General features: G+C 43.0%; 1 protein-coding gene and 1 long non-coding RNA gene across 2 annotated transcripts in view; one reads left to right on the top strand and one right to left on the bottom strand.

Annotated features, from left to right (window-relative positions):
- LOC135505084 (uncharacterized) overlaps positions 1-3,830 on the top strand; it is a 30,306-nt gene extending 26,476 nt beyond the window's left edge. The window contains exon 2 of the long non-coding RNA XR_010450215.1: positions 2,318-3,830. This is a non-coding gene — a long non-coding RNA (uncharacterized LOC135505084). The remainder of the gene's footprint in view (positions 1-2,317) is intronic.
- Positions 3,831-4,048: 218 nt separating this feature from the next.
- Positions 4,049-17,616, bottom strand: LOC135505083 (V-set and transmembrane domain-containing protein 4-like). Its single transcript, XM_064924156.1, has 8 exons — positions 17,434-17,616; positions 15,856-16,260; positions 7,462-7,515; positions 7,176-7,283; positions 6,960-6,993; positions 6,686-6,807; positions 5,897-5,961; positions 4,049-5,660 (listed from the first exon to the last, which is right to left on the bottom strand). The coding sequence occupies exons 1-8, from the start codon at positions 17,483-17,485 to the stop codon at positions 5,535-5,537; spliced, it is 966 nt and encodes a 321-aa protein (XP_064780228.1). The 5' UTR covers positions 17,486-17,616; the 3' UTR covers positions 4,049-5,534.
- Between the last annotated feature and the right edge of the window lie 206 nt (positions 17,617-17,822).

Genomic DNA, 17,822 nt, shown 5'->3' with positions numbered 1-17,822 from the left:
GTGTGAATTTAAGTATGCTCTCTCTAATTCTCTCTTTCTCTCTTTCTTTCTCTCAGAGGACCTGAGCCCTAGGACCATGCCTCAGGACTACCTTGCACGATGACTCCTTGTTGTCCCCAGTCCACCTGGCCTTGCTGCTGCTCCAGTTTCAACTGTTCTGCCTGCGATTATTATTATTTGACCATGCTGGTCATTTATGAACATTTGAACATCTTGGCCATGTTCTGTTATAATCTCCACCCGGCACAGCCAGAAGAGGACTGGCCACCCCACATAGCCTGGTTCCTATTTAGGTTTCTTCCTAGGTTTTGGCCTTTCTAGGGAGTTTTTCCTAGCCACCGTGCTTCTACACCTGCATTGCTTGCTGTTTGGGGTTTTAGGCTGTGTTTCTGTACAGCACTTTGAGATATCAGCTGATGTACGAAGGGCTTTATAAATACATTTGATTTGATTTGATTAACATGACATTTATGTTTTTCTTTATTCTTTTGGAACTTTTGTGAGTGTTATGTTATTTGTAAGTTTTTATTGTTTATTTCACTTTTGTTTATTTTCTATTTCACTTGCTCTGGCAATGTTAACATATGTTTTCCATGCCAACAAAGCCCTTAAATTGAAATGAATTGAGAGAGGGAAAGAGGATGAGGGGGGGGTGGGTGGGGGGATTGTCCACAGGTTTTTTGGGTTTCCACAGACAGAGACCAAGCTAGACAGATCCCCCAGGTCATTGTGTCTTTCAATGGGATCCTGTTTCTGGTCCCCAGGAGGACAGCACATCACAAGGGCCTCTTGTTTACCTGTGTTCACTCTGTCATCCTCCCCTGTAAAAAGAGCTCTGCTTTACTTGACAGGTGATGATTCCTCTGTAACAGCCAGACAACCAGTTGAGTATAAACACACATACCTGCATTTCCTTAACTGGGGTTTTAACTAACCTATTCATGTAGTTTTTTAATGGGTTTATTCTACTCATACACACTGATTCTACTTATTGTTTATTTCAAGAAAACCCTCCAGTAGCTGACAATGTCAAACACTGACACTCAGCAATCAATCATACATTGGCCAAGTGCTGAGGTTGAATTGCTGGACACAACGGCTGCATTTAGACAGGTAGCCCAAATATGATACTTCTTTCACGAATTGGTCTTTTGACATCAGCTCTGAAAAAATATCTGTTGTGAAAGAATCTGACCTAATTGGTCAAAAGACCATAATTGGTCAAAAGACCAATTAGTGGGAAAAATATCGGAATTGGGCTACCTGTGTGAACACAGCCATTCGTGTTCACACCCTTGTTAGCAGGAAGTCCGTTCTGTCCGGTCTAGCTTTCCTACTCCCAACCCTGTGCCAGCTGACAGTGTATGTTACAGCCTATCGGTTTTCTTCCTCTGTTATTGTGTAACTGCCCTATTGGGTATGTCTCTCCCTGATCTGTTTCACCTGACTTGTCTCCACCCCCCTCCAGCCCCCATCTGAGCTTCCCCGTGTTCTCCAATAGCCTCCGGAAACTGTCCAATTCACATCTTCCCGAGCCGATGCAGCTCTGCAGGGCCAGGCTATCTCCAGCCGAACGCGTACGCAGACTTGAGACCCAGAGTTGTCTGTATCGACCTGTCCCTTCAAGAGACCTAGCTCATTTGTTGGAGTGAGTACTATGGTGGGCCTTAAAGAATAATGTCCGTCTCCCCTTACTCGCCCCCCTCTCTGTGCCATCCTGCGGTGGGGTGACCAGTCCAAGTCTCTCCAGGTATTCATTGACTCGGGGGCCGATGTGAGTCTCATGGACGTTAACCTGGAGTCCGAGCTGGGCATCCCCACTCAACCCCTCTCCATTCCCATGGGTGTTAGAGCGCTGTACAGGCGCTCTATAGGCCGGGTCACCCACCAGACCCCCCGTCAACCTACGAGTGTCGGAACCACAGCGAGACAATCAAATTCCTGCTGGTTGCCTGGGCTACTGGTGCCATCGTGGGCTGGAGTCCTGCCACACTCATTGCCTGAAGTCAGCTCTGCCTGCCCCGGACCACTCCGCCAGCTCCACAGAGTACCAGGACCTCTGGGAGGGGTTCAGTAAGGGGCTACTAAGCTTCCGCTGCACCGACCGGTATCCAAGAAGGTCAAGTCTGAGGCGCTGGCACGCCACTGTAGTGCCGCGGCTACATCCCCGGAAGCTGAGACTTTTCCTCCCCGCTCCAAGATCATTAGCCTCTCTGCTGTTTTGTCATCTGTTGCCCCGTACCCTCCGTATTTTCCTTAACTTGGCTTGGTCTAGAGTCAAAACCATGTCTGACTGCCCCTTGTCTTCTGTTTCTAGGCCCATCCCTCCCCCCTGTGTCATCGGTAGCCAGCCAGCATACACTGTGAGACGCATCCTGAAGGTTCGTCCACGGAGCAGTACCTGGTTGACTGTTATGGCCCAGAGGAGAGGAGCTGGGTTCCCGCTAAAGACATCTTGGACTCCCCGCCACCCCAGTCTACCAAGTATCCTCCTGCCGTCCTGTACCTTTGCCACTACTCTGGATTATCGATCCCTGCCTGCCTTGACCTGTCGTTTGACTGCCCTTGTTGTTGCAAGAAACATTGTTACTTCAACACAGTCTGCACTTGGGTCTTACCTGAAACTTGGTAGGGTCACTAGGTACAGAGTTTTCATCATGTGTTAAATATTTAAGGCCCCAAGTGACTAATTGTCTGATGATACTCACAGAGTATTTCTGTACAATTCTCATTTCTTTTCTTGGCATGTCTTTGACTGCGGAGCTGTTTTGTTTTGGTATTGTAATTCCTTTCAAAGATAGCAAAATTAGCCATGTAGCCTATTCAAGGGATGAGTTTGTTGGACATCATGTTTAGGAAAACTGTCAAGAATGGGCAGAAACATGTCGTTCTGTTTATTCAAGTCCTGAATGGATGTGGTTTTGTTCTCCTCTGACTCAATACAACCCTGTCATACAGTCTAAAGATTACATTTAAAGAGCCCTTCCTTGTATACATGTTTCTGGAGCTACTTCAAAGGTACTTGACTGAGTATCAATAATAATTATACTTGGAAAAGTTATATAATGTGTCTAATGGTGCTATTATGTATAGGAAAATGGAAGGGCTTGGTGGTGAGACAAGTTGGATACTGTGTCATTGCTTACAGATGTGATTGTGGAAAAAGAAACAACTCTGTCGATACAGAAGAACATCTTCAATGAAAATAGTACTCTTCTGTATTCTGTTAAAATGTAATGGTTCGTTCATAGTGTGTCACTAAGGACTGATGTCATCAGCATGGGACCAGAGGGGATCAGTTACCAAACTGTTTTCATTAGTTACGGCCCAACACTTTTAGTGTAAGCCAATGACCTAAACACTCTTTGAACACAATGAGTGTTTAACAGAGCCAGTGGGTAATTTGCAGTGAGACATGACATGGTTAAATAGCCTAAACCATTTATTTCCTATAGCTTATTGAGTCTGAGTCAGAGATGTCAGACTGGTACTTTGACAGTCATGGTACCTATTTCTCTTACCACACAGGATATATGTAGGCAACAGCTACACTATGTTTACTGTACACTGCAATTCAGAAACTTTGTGATGTCTGGAGACTTGAGATCTGACCCCCTCTGTGACACACAGACAAATATGCTTCTCACATATTTTTCACTGGCCTCTGTAGTTTAATCTGTGTGCAGGGCGGGGAGGCAGACTGTTTGTGTCTATTTAAAGTCACTCTGTTTGCTCCCTCTGTCAACCTGTCTGGGCCTGTCACACTTCTCTCTCTCTCTCTCTCTCTCTCTCTCTCTCTCTCTCTCTCTCTCTCTCTCTCTCTCTCTCTCTCTCATTACAGTTCCTCCTTCACAAGAGGAGACACTCCTTACCCCACCCTCCATTTCCCTCAATTAAGCACACATGGAGGTATGATCAAACTACAACATATCTTTTACCTGCTGCTTGTTCAATTTCCCGTTTCCTTATAACATGTCATGAATAATCATTGACTTTTCACTGAAGTGATATCCTGAGGTTTGAAAGAAAGCAACATGCCATTAACAACTGACCATGTACATCCACTTTATGTTTATACAGCACATATGATACATTATACACACACACATATATCGTCGCTGTCTGATGAACCCTCATCTCCAAAACAGAAACTTTTCAGTAAATGAAAAAATGACCATATTTTCCCATTAATGAACATACAATTATGAAACTTCAGAAGCTATTTTGAATACATTTTCTTGGTCCTAGAGTCATGAAATGTTTAGAGTACATTGAGGGGACATATTGCTTTCAATAAATGAAAAAAACATTTAAATTGGCAAAAATGTAGTTATGAGATTTTCATCAGACAGCGACGATGTCATTTTCAAATGACAAAAACAAATAACAGAGGCGCTCCAACTGGAATGGAGAGTACTGTTGATGAGTGCGGGCGACGGCACTCTCCGGGTGAAACGAATGGCAAAGGAAAAGTGCAGAGGAAAGTGCAGAGTTCAGCGTTCACACATGGTTCTAGTTAGAGGTTCACGCAGTGGCCTCCACATTAAGTCAAACGTGGTTTGGAAGAGACTTCAATTTTCACAGTTTAAAAAGGTTTTAAGACGTTTTTCTCACCCCAGGAAGGTTACTTTGAACCATTGTGTAGATGTGTGTAGATAGATATAGAAAGATTTCGTTGTTGTCAATGGATGTGGGAAGGATTTGTTTTTCCTATATGGAATTGTCTCAATGCACTCTGGTGATTATTAGTCTATGTATAGATCTTCATATATGAGAGAGAGAACTGGTGGATGGGGAATGGTTATGGTGCCTGGATGTCTGGCATTTCAAGTTCACTGGGGGAGAAAAAAATACTGTTGTTTTGCTCGGTTTTCCAAGGGGTCATTAAACATACTAAGCATTTTTACACACACTTACATTCACGGAAAAGTAAAAAAAAAAAAAACAGAAGACAAAATCTCCGCTGTTGTGCAGATCTTGAGAGATAAAGAAACGGCATTTGGTCATTGGTGTTGTTCTTACCAGGAGTAAAAAATAAAATAAAAAACTTAAGTAATCATGTGCTTTGTAATCGTAAGGTGAGAGGAAAACCCTGGTGATACAAGTCAAGCCAAACAAGGCCTTTCGTTTGTAGTCAGTTAAACTGCTCTGTCACAGGTGATCACAGCTCTGGGTACAAGTGTGTCGCCAAGAGCCCGTTGACTTTGGCATCAGTTGAAAGAGCTGCGTGATAACATAGATAACACAAATGGGCAGGCGTCTAATTGTTGCCTTAATGTCAACCTTTGCAGCTGCAGTATTGCTGTAATAACATAGCAGAAGATGACAGACATCATGCAGATGTTTTGGGAGGTAAACAACAAAAAAAGAAGTCAATTGTAAAATAAAAATTCAACACAGTATAGAAAACCTGTTTGTATCTCATCTCATTTTGGCTTTGTAAGAAAAATAAAACTCAATATAATATAAAACAATAATGCTGATCATAAATATAACATTTTGTACATGAGCTTCGGCTAAAAGTGGTGTGTTTCTCATACTTGTCTCTCCTCAAAGAGGATTTGGGCGTACACAGTGCTTGTGCACGAGGCTTTGTTGTCCGGCAGGGGCTTGACCAGCTCCAACTCTGCATATGTCAGGCTCTCTTCTGCAATCTTTGGCTGCAGGGGACAAGGAGAAAGATTAAACGGGTGAAGAAGCATACTCGTTATTCACCTTGTGTCTTTTATCATTTGATACTGAACAAAATGACCTCGGGATAACAGTCACATATTCACACAAATCAAATTAAGTAAAACTTAGATTAGATTTTAGATTTCTGGACAGCCCTCTACTGAAATAACTTGTTGCCTTTGAAATTGTATGTATGAACCAGGAGTTACCCCAGAGCACTTACCAAGACCACTTTCATCGGCTGTACCTTTAAAAGTTTGGGTTTGGGGATTTTGTTTGCTATGGGTGCTGTGGAAGAATACAATGAATACATACTTTATGCAGATAGGGAACACATTGTCTGTGTCACAAGAAACATTTCCCCCCTAAAACCCAAACCCAGAAGCAAAATGTTCCCCGTCTGCAATGTTTACGTGCCCGTCCTGTCGTTTATTAGTGATGATTTGGACACAGGCGTCAAAGCAGAGTAGAACAGACATACAACGTTTGACATGTGTTGGCATTCAGACTACTACGACATGACATGAACTCCTTGTGAGACAGATGCAACACTTTAAAACTGCCCAACATCAGCCAATTCATCTCCAGGGGAAACAAAAATATGATCATCAAGAATAGACGTTACTTTCTTCAAATCCACTGTCTTACTTGATTAGTTGACCATAAACTTTTTCTGGTAGCACCCTGATATCACAAAGACTGATATAGAAGTTGCTTTGCTCTATTTCCAGTTTATCTATGCCCGCACGTACGGTACAGTTGATCCATATATGGGCTCAAAAGGTAGTGGCAAGTAAAGCAATATTTCATAGATAATTCACAACATCTCTAGCATCAGGAAAGAGAATGTTCAGAACTCCTTTATGCTTGATGATTACTTTAGCCACATTCCCTCCCCCAGACCACATACCCAACTGTGCGTATGAAGATAGGCTTCTAAGTAAACATACATGCTTGGGTAAGGGAAAATGTGATACAGATGTATGATGTTGTTGAGAGACTGTCTGTTTACCTTTAACTGGTATCTCTGGTGGTATCTCTGACTGGGCTTTGCTTCGTTTCCTCCTGTACCTCCTCTGCTTTTTGGGCAGAGCAGGAGACACACTGACTAGACTGGTCACCGTCTCCCCTGAACTGCAGACAGCAGACAGGCATGTTTACAGCAGAATTAGAGCAGGGAAATGTAAGTAGCCATCGCGGTCATGAATGAAAAGAGTCTGTGTGTACCATAGTGGCTAAAGTACAGTATAAGTCATAGTTACTTGAGTTTGAATGATGAAACTTACCTGTTCTGTAGGCTCTTGACCAAATGGTAGTTGTCTATGAGGCAATGAGATAAAACATAAGCACATGAGGGGCAAAAAAACATTCTGCCGTGTCATCAAAAGCATGCCTTGGCTTTACATATCAGAGTCCATTATCTTTAAATGATCTGGTAATGTGGCCCAGATGAGTGCTTTCAGTGTTGGATGGGAAGGAGCAGGGATAGAGTGTTTACTCACCTTTTAACTTCTTCTTCCTCTGAACATATTGGCAGGTCACCGCCACGGTGAACATGCACATGCACACCAGTCCCACAGAGCAGATCAGCACAGCGCACAGGTACACGTCTGAAACACACAAAACCGACCAGATTAGTCACAGTCATAATATCGTACAACCCTGAAGACTCATGTCTCAGTTGTTAGTCACTTATGCAGAAATATCTTTGCCATTTATGACCTATTTATTGTTGTTGCGCTATTTTAGTCAAGTACAATGCAGAGAACCAGAGAGTCACGTTCTTACCTTCAAACAGGCTCCACAGACTCTCCTTGGCCGTGGTCGCTGGTAGGACATGCACTGAAAGGAAAGCAGGGACAGTCCACGATCATCAGTGTGTCAACTGTCCTGCCTGATTATACATTTGCAATACATCTAATTGTACGTGGCTCGGCGTAGGACGACAGCATTGAGGTTATCCTCTCCTCTGGATCCTCTTCCTGAATCACTTGCTAGTGGTAGCTAACACCCACCGAGTCGTCCTGAAATACTCTAAACCGCGAGCAGCTGACAACAGCCTCTGTCACACATAGCAGCCATCCTTAGCTTAGCTAGCCACCAGATCTCCAGGGTTACTGGGCTGAAGCCTGGCTGGGTGTCTGGGTGTGCTGCACGTTAGCCTGTCCACAGGGTTTCAACTGGGTCTGTGCCATCCAAGATCATTGGGACTACCACGTTGAAGTTGAAATGCAAAATGGTCAAGGTAAGGGTTAAGGTTAGGGTTAGGTAAGAGTTATGGTTAAGGTTAGCGTCAGGTTTGGAGTAGGGATGTTCCAAGGAACCCGGATAGCACTGACCCTTACGCTGGGTTTACCTCTAGAGTATTTCCCTTGATGCTAAACCAGCAGCACTTGCGTTGTCTGTGCCGACCATAATTATGGCCTACATTCAACTATTTTGAAACATTAGTCTGAGGTAGATGACAGCGAGCTATGAGTCTTGGCTCAGTATTTGCTGTAGTTGTGTTTGCCATGTACTTCTTTTGCCACACATTTTTTTTTACTGTAAATTCTATGTTCCAATCTAGGTGAAGTTACACTCGATCATGTGTTCTTGGTTCCCAAGTCTGATTGATTGAGTCCCGGATATACTTGATAGTGGCCTTCAGAAATCAGTATCGTGGTGCAGAAGACTCTTCTTTGCCATGAATCAGATAGTATGACTTCAATAGGACATTATGAATATGCACTGAGCCAAAAGGCCAGCTGCACATTCTGGAATACTATGAATAATCTGAATCTGCAGCACTGCTTGGAGCCAAAGAAATGTCTCTCACTGTTCAATTGATTCCATTCATATGTGCTCCCCCTTTATTTTTGATAGGAAGTCTCTCATTATATCCTCACACAGTGACGGTACACAGATCGAATGAATAGCATCCCTAAGACAGATTTGCATTCTGGGATAAATACTGTCTTCAGCAATCAATAGACCAATTCAATGGGTCACTTTGGGCTACGTCAGAGTATTCATCAAATGTAAAGAAGAAGAAAAAAAGAAATTAATACCAGTATGCAGTGATGATCCATACAAAAGTCCTCATCACAAAAACCTTCAAAACATCCTTCCCTTTAACATCCTCTTTCTTCACTTTTATCCATCTTCTTTGCATCACCATCTTTCACCGCGTGAGGCCCCGAGCGTGCGCTGACCAACTGGTAAGTGTCGCCACCGACATTTTCAAACTCTCCCTGTCTGAGTCTGTAATACCAACATGTTTCAAGCAGACCACCATAGTGCCATACTGTCCCCAAGAACACTAAGGTAACCTGCCAAAATGACTATCGACCCATAGCACTCACATCTGTAGCCATGAAATGCTTTGAAACCCTGGTCATGGCTCACATCAACACCATTATCCCAGACACCCTAGACCCACTCCAATTTGCATACCGCACCAACAGATAGACAGATGATGCAATCTATATTGCACTCCACACTGCCCTTTCACACCTGCACAAAAGGAACACCTATGTGAGAATGTGATTCATTGACTACAGCTCAGCGTTCAGCATAATAGTGCCCTCAAAGCTCATCAGTAAGCTAAGGACCCTGGGCTAAACACCTCCCTCTGCAACTTGATCCTGGACTTCCTGACGGGCCGCCCCCAGGTTGTAAGGGTAGGTAACAACACATCCACCACGCTGATCCTCAACACGGGGGCCCCTCAAGGGTGCGTGTTCAGTCCCCTCCTGTCGTCCCTGTTCACTCATGACTGCACGGCCAGGCACGACTCCAACACCATCCTTAAGTTAGCTGATGACACAACAGTGGTAGGCCTGATCACCGACAACAACGAGACAGCCTAAAGGGAGGAGGTCAGAGACCTGACCGTGTGGTGCAAGGACAACAACCTCTCCCTCAAAGTGATCAAGACAAAGGAGATGATCGTGGACTACAGGAAAAGGAGGACAGAGCACCCCCATTCTCATCAACGGGGCTGTATTGGAGCAGGTTGAGAGCTTCAAGTTCCTTGGCGTCCACATCACCAACAAACTATTATGGTCCAAGCACACCAAGATTTTGTCGTGAAGAGGGCATGACAAAAGCTATTCCCCCTCTGGAGACTGAAAATATTTGGCATGGGTCCTCAGATCCTCAAAAGGTTTTACAGCTGCACCATCGAGAGCATCCTGGGTCGGGTTGCATCATTGCCTGATATGGTTACTGCTCTGCCTCCGACCGCAAGGCACTACAGAAGGTAATGCGTACGGCCCAGTGCATCACCGGGGCCAAGCTTCCAGCCATCTAGGACCTCTATACCAGGCGGTGTCAGAGGAAGGCCCTAAAAATGGTCAAAGACTCCAGCTACCCTAGTCATTTACTGTTCTCTCTGTTTCTGCATGGCAAGCAGTACCGGAGTGCCAAGTCTAGGTCCAAGAGGCTTCTAAACAGCTTCTATCCCCAAACCATAAGACTCCTGAATAGCTAATCAAATGGCTACCCAGACTATTTGGACCCCCCCCAAACAGTGAGCAATATGTTTGGAACATGAAATCGCAATAAAATCACAGTATCAAATTGCAACACATGTAGAATAGGGAGAATCGGGAGAATCACAATGCATATTGTATCGGCACCTACATGTTGTGGTCCCTGGCAATTCCCAGCCCTAACATGAGCCAAATGAGCTATAGGATCTAATTCGATAGCACCGTTGGCGACATTTCAAACTAGCTGTGGAGTGAAACAATCCGTTGACACATAACCCTAATTGCTCCTGAAAGTCTCTCTGTAAATGCAAAATGAGTGTGTTTACACATTACTATGCAGTTGTCTAGGCAACCAACTTTGGGCAGTCTCATAATACAACTATCTCTTGTTCTCTCACTGTCAAGTTCACTCACTTCTAGCCACAATTGTATGTGTGTATAATACGCAGGGAAAATCCTGGCTATAGCCAAAGTCAAAATGTGTTTGGTGGTGATGGTGCCAGTGTTCCCTTACCTCAGCTGTTCCGCCAGTCTGTCTGCCTGGGCTCAGACAGGACAGTCAAATGTCACAGCCGGCACAAATGATTTCATGGAAAAAACTGGTTAAGTTTCAATTTACTCAAAGTAGTAGCTTAGAAAGAAAGGATGCATCTGCTTAGCTGCATCTGCTTTGCTACATCTACTTACATCTACTACATCTGCTTTGCTACATCTACTTACATCTACTACATCTGTTTTGCTACATCTACTTTGCTACACCTGCTTTGTTATATCTACTTTACTACATCTGCTGTGCTACATCTGTGTGCTACATCTGCTTTGTTATATCTATTTTACTACATCTGCTTTGTTATATCTATTTTACTACATCTGCTTTGTTATATCTATTTTACTACATCTGCTTTGTTATATCTACTTTACTACATCTGCTTTGTTATATCTACTTTACTACATCTGCTTTGTTATATCTACTTTACTACATCTGCTTTGCTACATCTGCTTTGCTACATCTGCTTTGTTATATCTACTTTACTACATCTGCTTTGTTATATCTACTTTACTACATCTGCTTTGTTATATCTACTTTACTACATCTGCTTTGCTACATCTGCTTTGCTACATCTGCTTTGTTATATCCACTTTTTCTACATCTGCTTTGTTATATCTACTTTACTACATCTGCTTTGCTATATCTCCATTACTACATCTGCTTTGCTATATCTGCATTACTACATCTGCTTTGCTATATCTGCATTACTACATCTGCTTTGTTATATCCACTTTACTACATCTGCTTTGTTATATCTACTTTACTACATCTGCTTTGTTATATCTACTTTACTACATCTGCTTTGTTATATCTACTTTACTACATCTGCTTTGCTACATCTGCTTTGCTACATCTGCTGTGCTACATCTGCTGTGCTACAGTGTATATTGCTTAGATTCTTTCACAGAATGTTGTGCATCGAACTGGCAGAACAGAAGGGCTGACATCAGCTTTAGAGAAGACAAGATACTCTCTCATGTATCACTTCTTTCCAAGCTTGTTCAAAACCATGGAACTCATTACCACAATGAAAACATGACCTTTACACATGACACAATCTCATCCTTCTCATGATCAATGAAACACGAAACTAGGTCAGCCAGTTCTGGTTCCAGCTATCATTAGCACTGTACTCCTGCTTCTACAACTACTACTTTGAATGTTTCCACTGTACTACACTACTACTGCTACTGCAACTACTAATACTAATAATTTTGCTACTACAACTACTAATATTACTACACTACTGCTGCTCCTACTACCAATACTACTACTCCTGCTACTATTACTACTACTACTACACTACTACTGCTACTGCTACTGCTACTACTACCCCACTACTGCTGCTACTACCAATACTACTACCACCACTGCTACTATTACTACCTATACTACTACTACTACTACTGCTACTACTACTACTACTACTACTACTACAACAACTACTACTACTACTAATGCTACTACTACTACACTACTACTGCTGCTACAACTAATACTACTATTCCTGCTACTGCTGCTACTACTACTATTATTATTACTAATACTACTACTATTATTACCAATACTACTAATACTACAACAACAACAACTACTACACTACTACTGCTACTGCTACTGCTACTGCTACTACTACTGCTACACTACTACTGATACTGCTACTACTACTACTAATACTACTAGCACTGATAATAACACTACTGCTGCTGCTACTGCTACTGCTACTGCTACTATTACTACTACTACTGATACTACTGCTACTACTAATACTGCTACTACTACTACTGCTGCTACTGCTACTACTACTACTACCTCTGCTACTGATACTGCTAATGCATTACTACTGTGGCTACTGATATTACTACTACTACTACACTACTACTGCTACTGATACTGATACTACTACTACACTTCTACTGCTGCTGCTACTACTACACTACTACTGCTACTACTACAGTACTACTGCTATTGCTACTACTACTACTGCTACTACTACTTCTGCTACTGCTACTACTACTGCTACTGCTACTGCTACTGCTCTTGCTACTACTGATACTACTACTACTGCTGCTGCTACTACTACTACTTGTACTGTTGCTACTACTACTACTACTAATAATAGCACTGTACTACTACTATTACTACTAATCAAATCAAGTCAAATTGTATTAGTCACATGTGCCAAATACAACCTTACAGTGAAATTCTTACTTACAAGCCCTAACCAACAATGCAGTTAAAAAAATACAAAAATCAACATGAATAAGAATAAGAAATAAAAGTAACAAGTAATTAAAGAGCAGCAGTAAAATAACAATAGAAAGACCATATACAGGGGGGTACCGGTACAGAGTCAATATGTGGGGGTACCGGTTAGTTAATATGTACATGTAGGTAGAGTTATTAAAGTGGCTATGCATAGATAATAACAACAGAGAGTAGCAGCGGTGTAAAATATGGGTGGGTGGGGGGGTGGGGGGGGGGGGGGCAATGCAAATAGTCTGGGTAGCCATTTGATTAATTGTTCAGGAGTCTTATGGCTTGGGGGTAGAAGCTGTTTAGAAGCCTCTTGGACCTAGACTTGGCACTCCGGTACCGCTTGCCGTGTGGTAGCAGAGAGAACAGTCTATGACTAGGGTGGCTGGAGTCTTTGACTATTTTTAGGGCCTTCCTCTGACACTGCTTGGTATAGAGGTCCTGGATGGCAGGAAACTTGGCCCCAGTGATGCACTGGGCTGTAGGCACTAACCTCTGTAGTGCCTTGCGGTCAAACTGCTCTCAACCTGCTCCACTACAGCCCTGTCGATGAGAATGGGGGCATGCTCGGTCCTCTTTTTCCTGTAGTCTATCACGTTGAGGGAGAGGTTGTTGTCCTGGCACCACATGGCCAGGTCTCTGACCTCTCTTGTCATTGTCGGTGATCAGGCCTATCACTGATCCAGCTGCAGAGGGAGTTGTTTAGTCCCAGGGTCCTTAGCTTAATGATGAGTTTTGAGTGCATTATGGTGTTGAACGCTGAGCTATAGTCAATGAATAGCATTCTCACATAGGTGTTCCTTTTGTCCAGGTGAGAAAGGGCAGTGTGGAGTGCAATAGAGATTACATCAGATGTGGACCTGTTAGGGTGGTATGCAAGTTGGAGTGGGTCTAGGGTTTCTGGGATAATGATGTTGATGTGAGCCATGACCAGCCTTTCAAAGCATTTCATGGCTACAGACGAGAGTGCTACAGATGGGTAGTAATTTAGGCAGGTCAACTTAGTGTTCTTGGGCACATGGACTATGGTGGTCTGCTTGAAAAATACTGGTATTACAGACTCGGACAAGGCGAGGTTGAAAATGTCAGTGAAACGCTCCTTGAAAGCGGAAGCTCTAGCCTTTAGCTCAGTGCGGATGTTGCCTGTAATCCATGGCTTTTGGTTGGGGTATGTACGTACAGTCACTGTGGGGATGATGTCATCGGTGCACTTATTGATGAAGCCAATGACTGATGTGGTGTACTCCTGTGCTACCAAAACAGTCCTCTAGCTTAGCATCTGCTTCATCTGACCACTTTTTTTTATTGATCGAGTCACTTGTGCTTAATGCTTTAATTTTTGCTTGGTAGCAGGAATTAGGAGGATAGAATTATGGTCAGTTTTGTCAAATGGAGGGTGAGGGAGTTTTGTATGCGTCTCTGTGTGTGGAGTAAAGGTGGTCCAGAGTTTTTTCCCTCTGGTTGCACATTTAACATGCTGATAGAAATTTGGTAAGATGGATTTAAGTTTCCCTGCATTAAAGTCCCCGGCTACTAGGAGCGTCGCCTCTGGGTGAGTGTTTCCTGTTTGCTTATGAGTGCAGTCTTAGTGCCAGCATCAGTCTGTGCTGGTATGTAGACAGCTACGAAAAACACAGATGAAAATTCTCTTGGTAGATATTGTGGTCTACAGCTTATCATGAGATACTCTCGAGCAAAACCTTGAGACTTCCTTAGATATTGTGCACCAGCTGTTATTTACAAAAATACATAGTCCATTGCCCCTTGCCTTACCAGGCACGGCTGTTCTATCCTGCCGATAAAGCGTATAACCAGACAGCTGTATGTTGATAATGTCGTCGTTCAGCCATGAGTCCGTGAAGCATAAGACATTGCAGTTTTGAATGTCCCATTGGTAGTTTAATCTTCCGCGCAGGTCATCGATTTTATTTTCCAAAGATTGCACGTTTGCTAGCAGAATGGAAGGAAGTGGGGGTTTATTCGATCGCCTACAAATTCTCAGAAGGCAGCCTGCCCTCTGGCCCCTTTTTCTCCAACCTTCTCTTCATGCAAATGAAGGGGGAAAAAAGGATTCTGGCAGTCCGTGGTGAGTAATCGCAGTTCTGATGTGCAGAAGTTATTTTCGGTCATAAGAGACTGTAGCAGCAACATTATGTGCAAAATAAGTTGAAAACTAAGTTACAAACATCGCAAAGAAACAAACAAAAAAAACAATTAGTTCGGAATACAGAATACGTCAGCATTGTTCTCCGGCACCGTCTTAAAACTGCTACTACTACAACTGCTACTGCTATTGCTATTACTCCTGCTACTGCTACTACTAATATTACTGCTGCTACTACTACTACTACTACTACTACTACTACTACTACTACTACTACTACTACTACTACTACTACTACTACTACTACTACTACTACTACTACCGCTACTGCTACTACTAATATTTCCACTGTACTACACTACTACTTCTACTACTACTAATACTACTGCTACTACTTGCACTGACTTTGCTGATAGCTACTTTATTGAGGAAAAATGTACTTACTATGCCTGAGATATGTGGTTGTCCCACCTAGCTATCTTAAGATGAATGCACTAACTGTAAGTCGCTCTGGATAAGAGCGTCTGCTAAATAACTAAAATATCAATGTAAATGTACTTCTACTACTGCTACCACCACTGATACTACTGCTACTACTAATACCACTGTACTACTACTACTACTATTACTGCTACTATTACTACTTATACCACTGTACTACTACTACTACTACTACTACTACTACTACTGCTACTGCTACTGCTACTGCTGCTACTACTACTACTACTACCACCACCAACTGCATGATTTCTATTCTACTGCACCACAGACAGTGCTACACCTAAAGCCATAGTTACCTCTAAGCTCGGTGGCGGCCGTACAGTTTGTTGATGCCTTCCATCGGTTCTGGTGCTTCTTGAACTCCTGCACCCGGCATATGTAGAGTCCGCGGTCCTCCACTGAGATGTTCATAATGAGCAGGTCGAAAATCTTCCCCTGCTTGACCACTGTCAGCTTCAACTTAGGCCAGGGGAAGCTCTTTGTATAGTCCCCATAGAACCTGGCCTTTCTCATGTTGACCCTGGCGATGAGGAACTCTTTGTCGCTTGAAGAACGTTCCGGCAGGAATGTCCATTTGACTACGGGCAGGCTGCTGGAGCGACGTCTCTGGGACACCTGGCAGGTCAGGGTGACGTTCTCGCCCTCCTGGGCCACCGTAAACGGGAAGGGGGTGACAGTGATGTTGATGGCCTGGCACACTTCTGAAATATATAGTACACAAAGGGTATGTACAGTAAATAAACACTGAGTAGACAAAACATAAGGAACACTGGCTCTTTCCAAGACATAGACTGACCAGGTGAATCCAGGTGAAAGCTATGATCCCTTATTGATGTCACCTTCAATTCCACTTCAATTAGTGTAGATCAAGGGGATGGGATAGGTTAAAGAAGGATGTTTAAGCCTTGAGACAACTGAGACATGGATTGTGTATGTGTGCCTTTCAGAGCCTTTGAATGGGATATAGTAGTTGGATCCAGGCACACCAGCTTGAGCTGGGTTTGTCACACTCAACAGTTTCCCGTGTGTATCAAGAATGGTCCACCAACCAAGGGACATCCAGCCAACTTGACACAACTGTGGGAAGAATTGGAGTCAACATGGTCCAGCATCCCTGTGGAACGCTTTCGACACCTTGTAGAGTTCATGTCCTGACGAATTGAAGCTGTTCTGAAGGCAAAAGGTGGTGCAACTCAATATTAGGAAGGTGTTCCCAATTATCTCTTTCCTACTGTGTTCATGTTTGTGGATGAGACATCTGAATGTGGTGTTTGGCTCAAGTGCAAGCATATGTCCATTTTAAGTGGAAGAAATATTAAGGACCCGACTTTATGGCCTGTTTCATGACAAAAGCAACATCTGGTTTTTCAAGTAATTTCATAACTTTCCATTTGCAGTAAGCATATTTCTATGACACACAAAGCCATCAAGCCACTAAGAAGGGAACTATTCATCTCTAGATAGAATCTATAATTTGCTAGATATATTTATTTAGCTAAAGTATTACGCTGCATCTTATGAAAAAGTCACACAAACCAGAGAAAATTTTGTTTTTAACAAAATGATGAGGGAAAACACATTATTTGCTGATTCAAATGCATGTCATGTGGAATGTGTTTTCTAACACTTACTCATTTCACGAACGTTTTCCCAATCTTTTATTGTGACATCCTCTCCTCTCTCTCTCTCTCTCTCTCTCTCTCTCTCTCTTGCTGTCTCTCTCTCTCTCTCTCTCTCTCTCTCTCTCTCTCTCTCTCTCTCTCTCTCTCTCCATCAACACATAACTCTTCAAGGTAATTGCCAAATTTCCTATCATGACCTAAAAACACTATTTTCCATTTTAACCCAGTCAACCAAATAGAAAAGTTGCTCACCTCCAATGAACGCTTTAGTCAGGAGAACTATGACCACAGAAGAGATCTTCATTTTCCAGACCAGCAGTCTCCATAAAAAAAACAGTTAAATGTCTCCCGAAGTAAAGAGCTTCAGCTCAGGATTCCCTTTTCTTTTTTCTGTATTCGTGTGTAATACGATGTTTCTGCTTAGAACCACCCTCCTCCCCCAGGCTCACAGCCCCACCCACCTCACTCCTCTGCTTGGCAGAAAGTGGGAAATGCAATTTCCTGTGTAGGAGGAAGGAAGGTTGTGCTATAGCTTTGACGCAGACTCGATCAGACTTCCAGCTGTTTACTACAGCAGAGAAAACAGACACTTTTGGCTAGATTTTTATTACACACACACACACACACACACACACACACAC

This window comes from Oncorhynchus masou, chromosome 18 (assembly GCF_036934945.1).
Source record: "Oncorhynchus masou masou isolate Uvic2021 chromosome 18, UVic_Omas_1.1, whole genome shotgun sequence".
NCBI lineage: Eukaryota > Metazoa > Chordata > Actinopteri > Salmoniformes > Salmonidae > Oncorhynchus > Oncorhynchus masou.
This window is presented reverse-complemented; position numbering and strand designations above follow the sequence as displayed.

Coding starts and splice junctions, on each gene's coding strand:
- LOC135505083 (XM_064924156.1), bottom strand. CDS start 17,485: ATGAAGATCTCTTCTGTGGTCATAGTTCTCCTGACTAAAGCGTTCATT. Junction 7,284..7,461: donor TCTGTGGAGCCTGTTTGAAG/GTAAGAACGTGA, acceptor TGTGTGTTTCAG/ACGTGTACCTGTGCGCTGTG. Junction 5,661..5,896: donor AGCCGATGAAAGTGGTCTTG/GTAAGTGCTCTG, acceptor TGTCCCCTGCAG/CCAAAGATTGCAGAAGAGAG.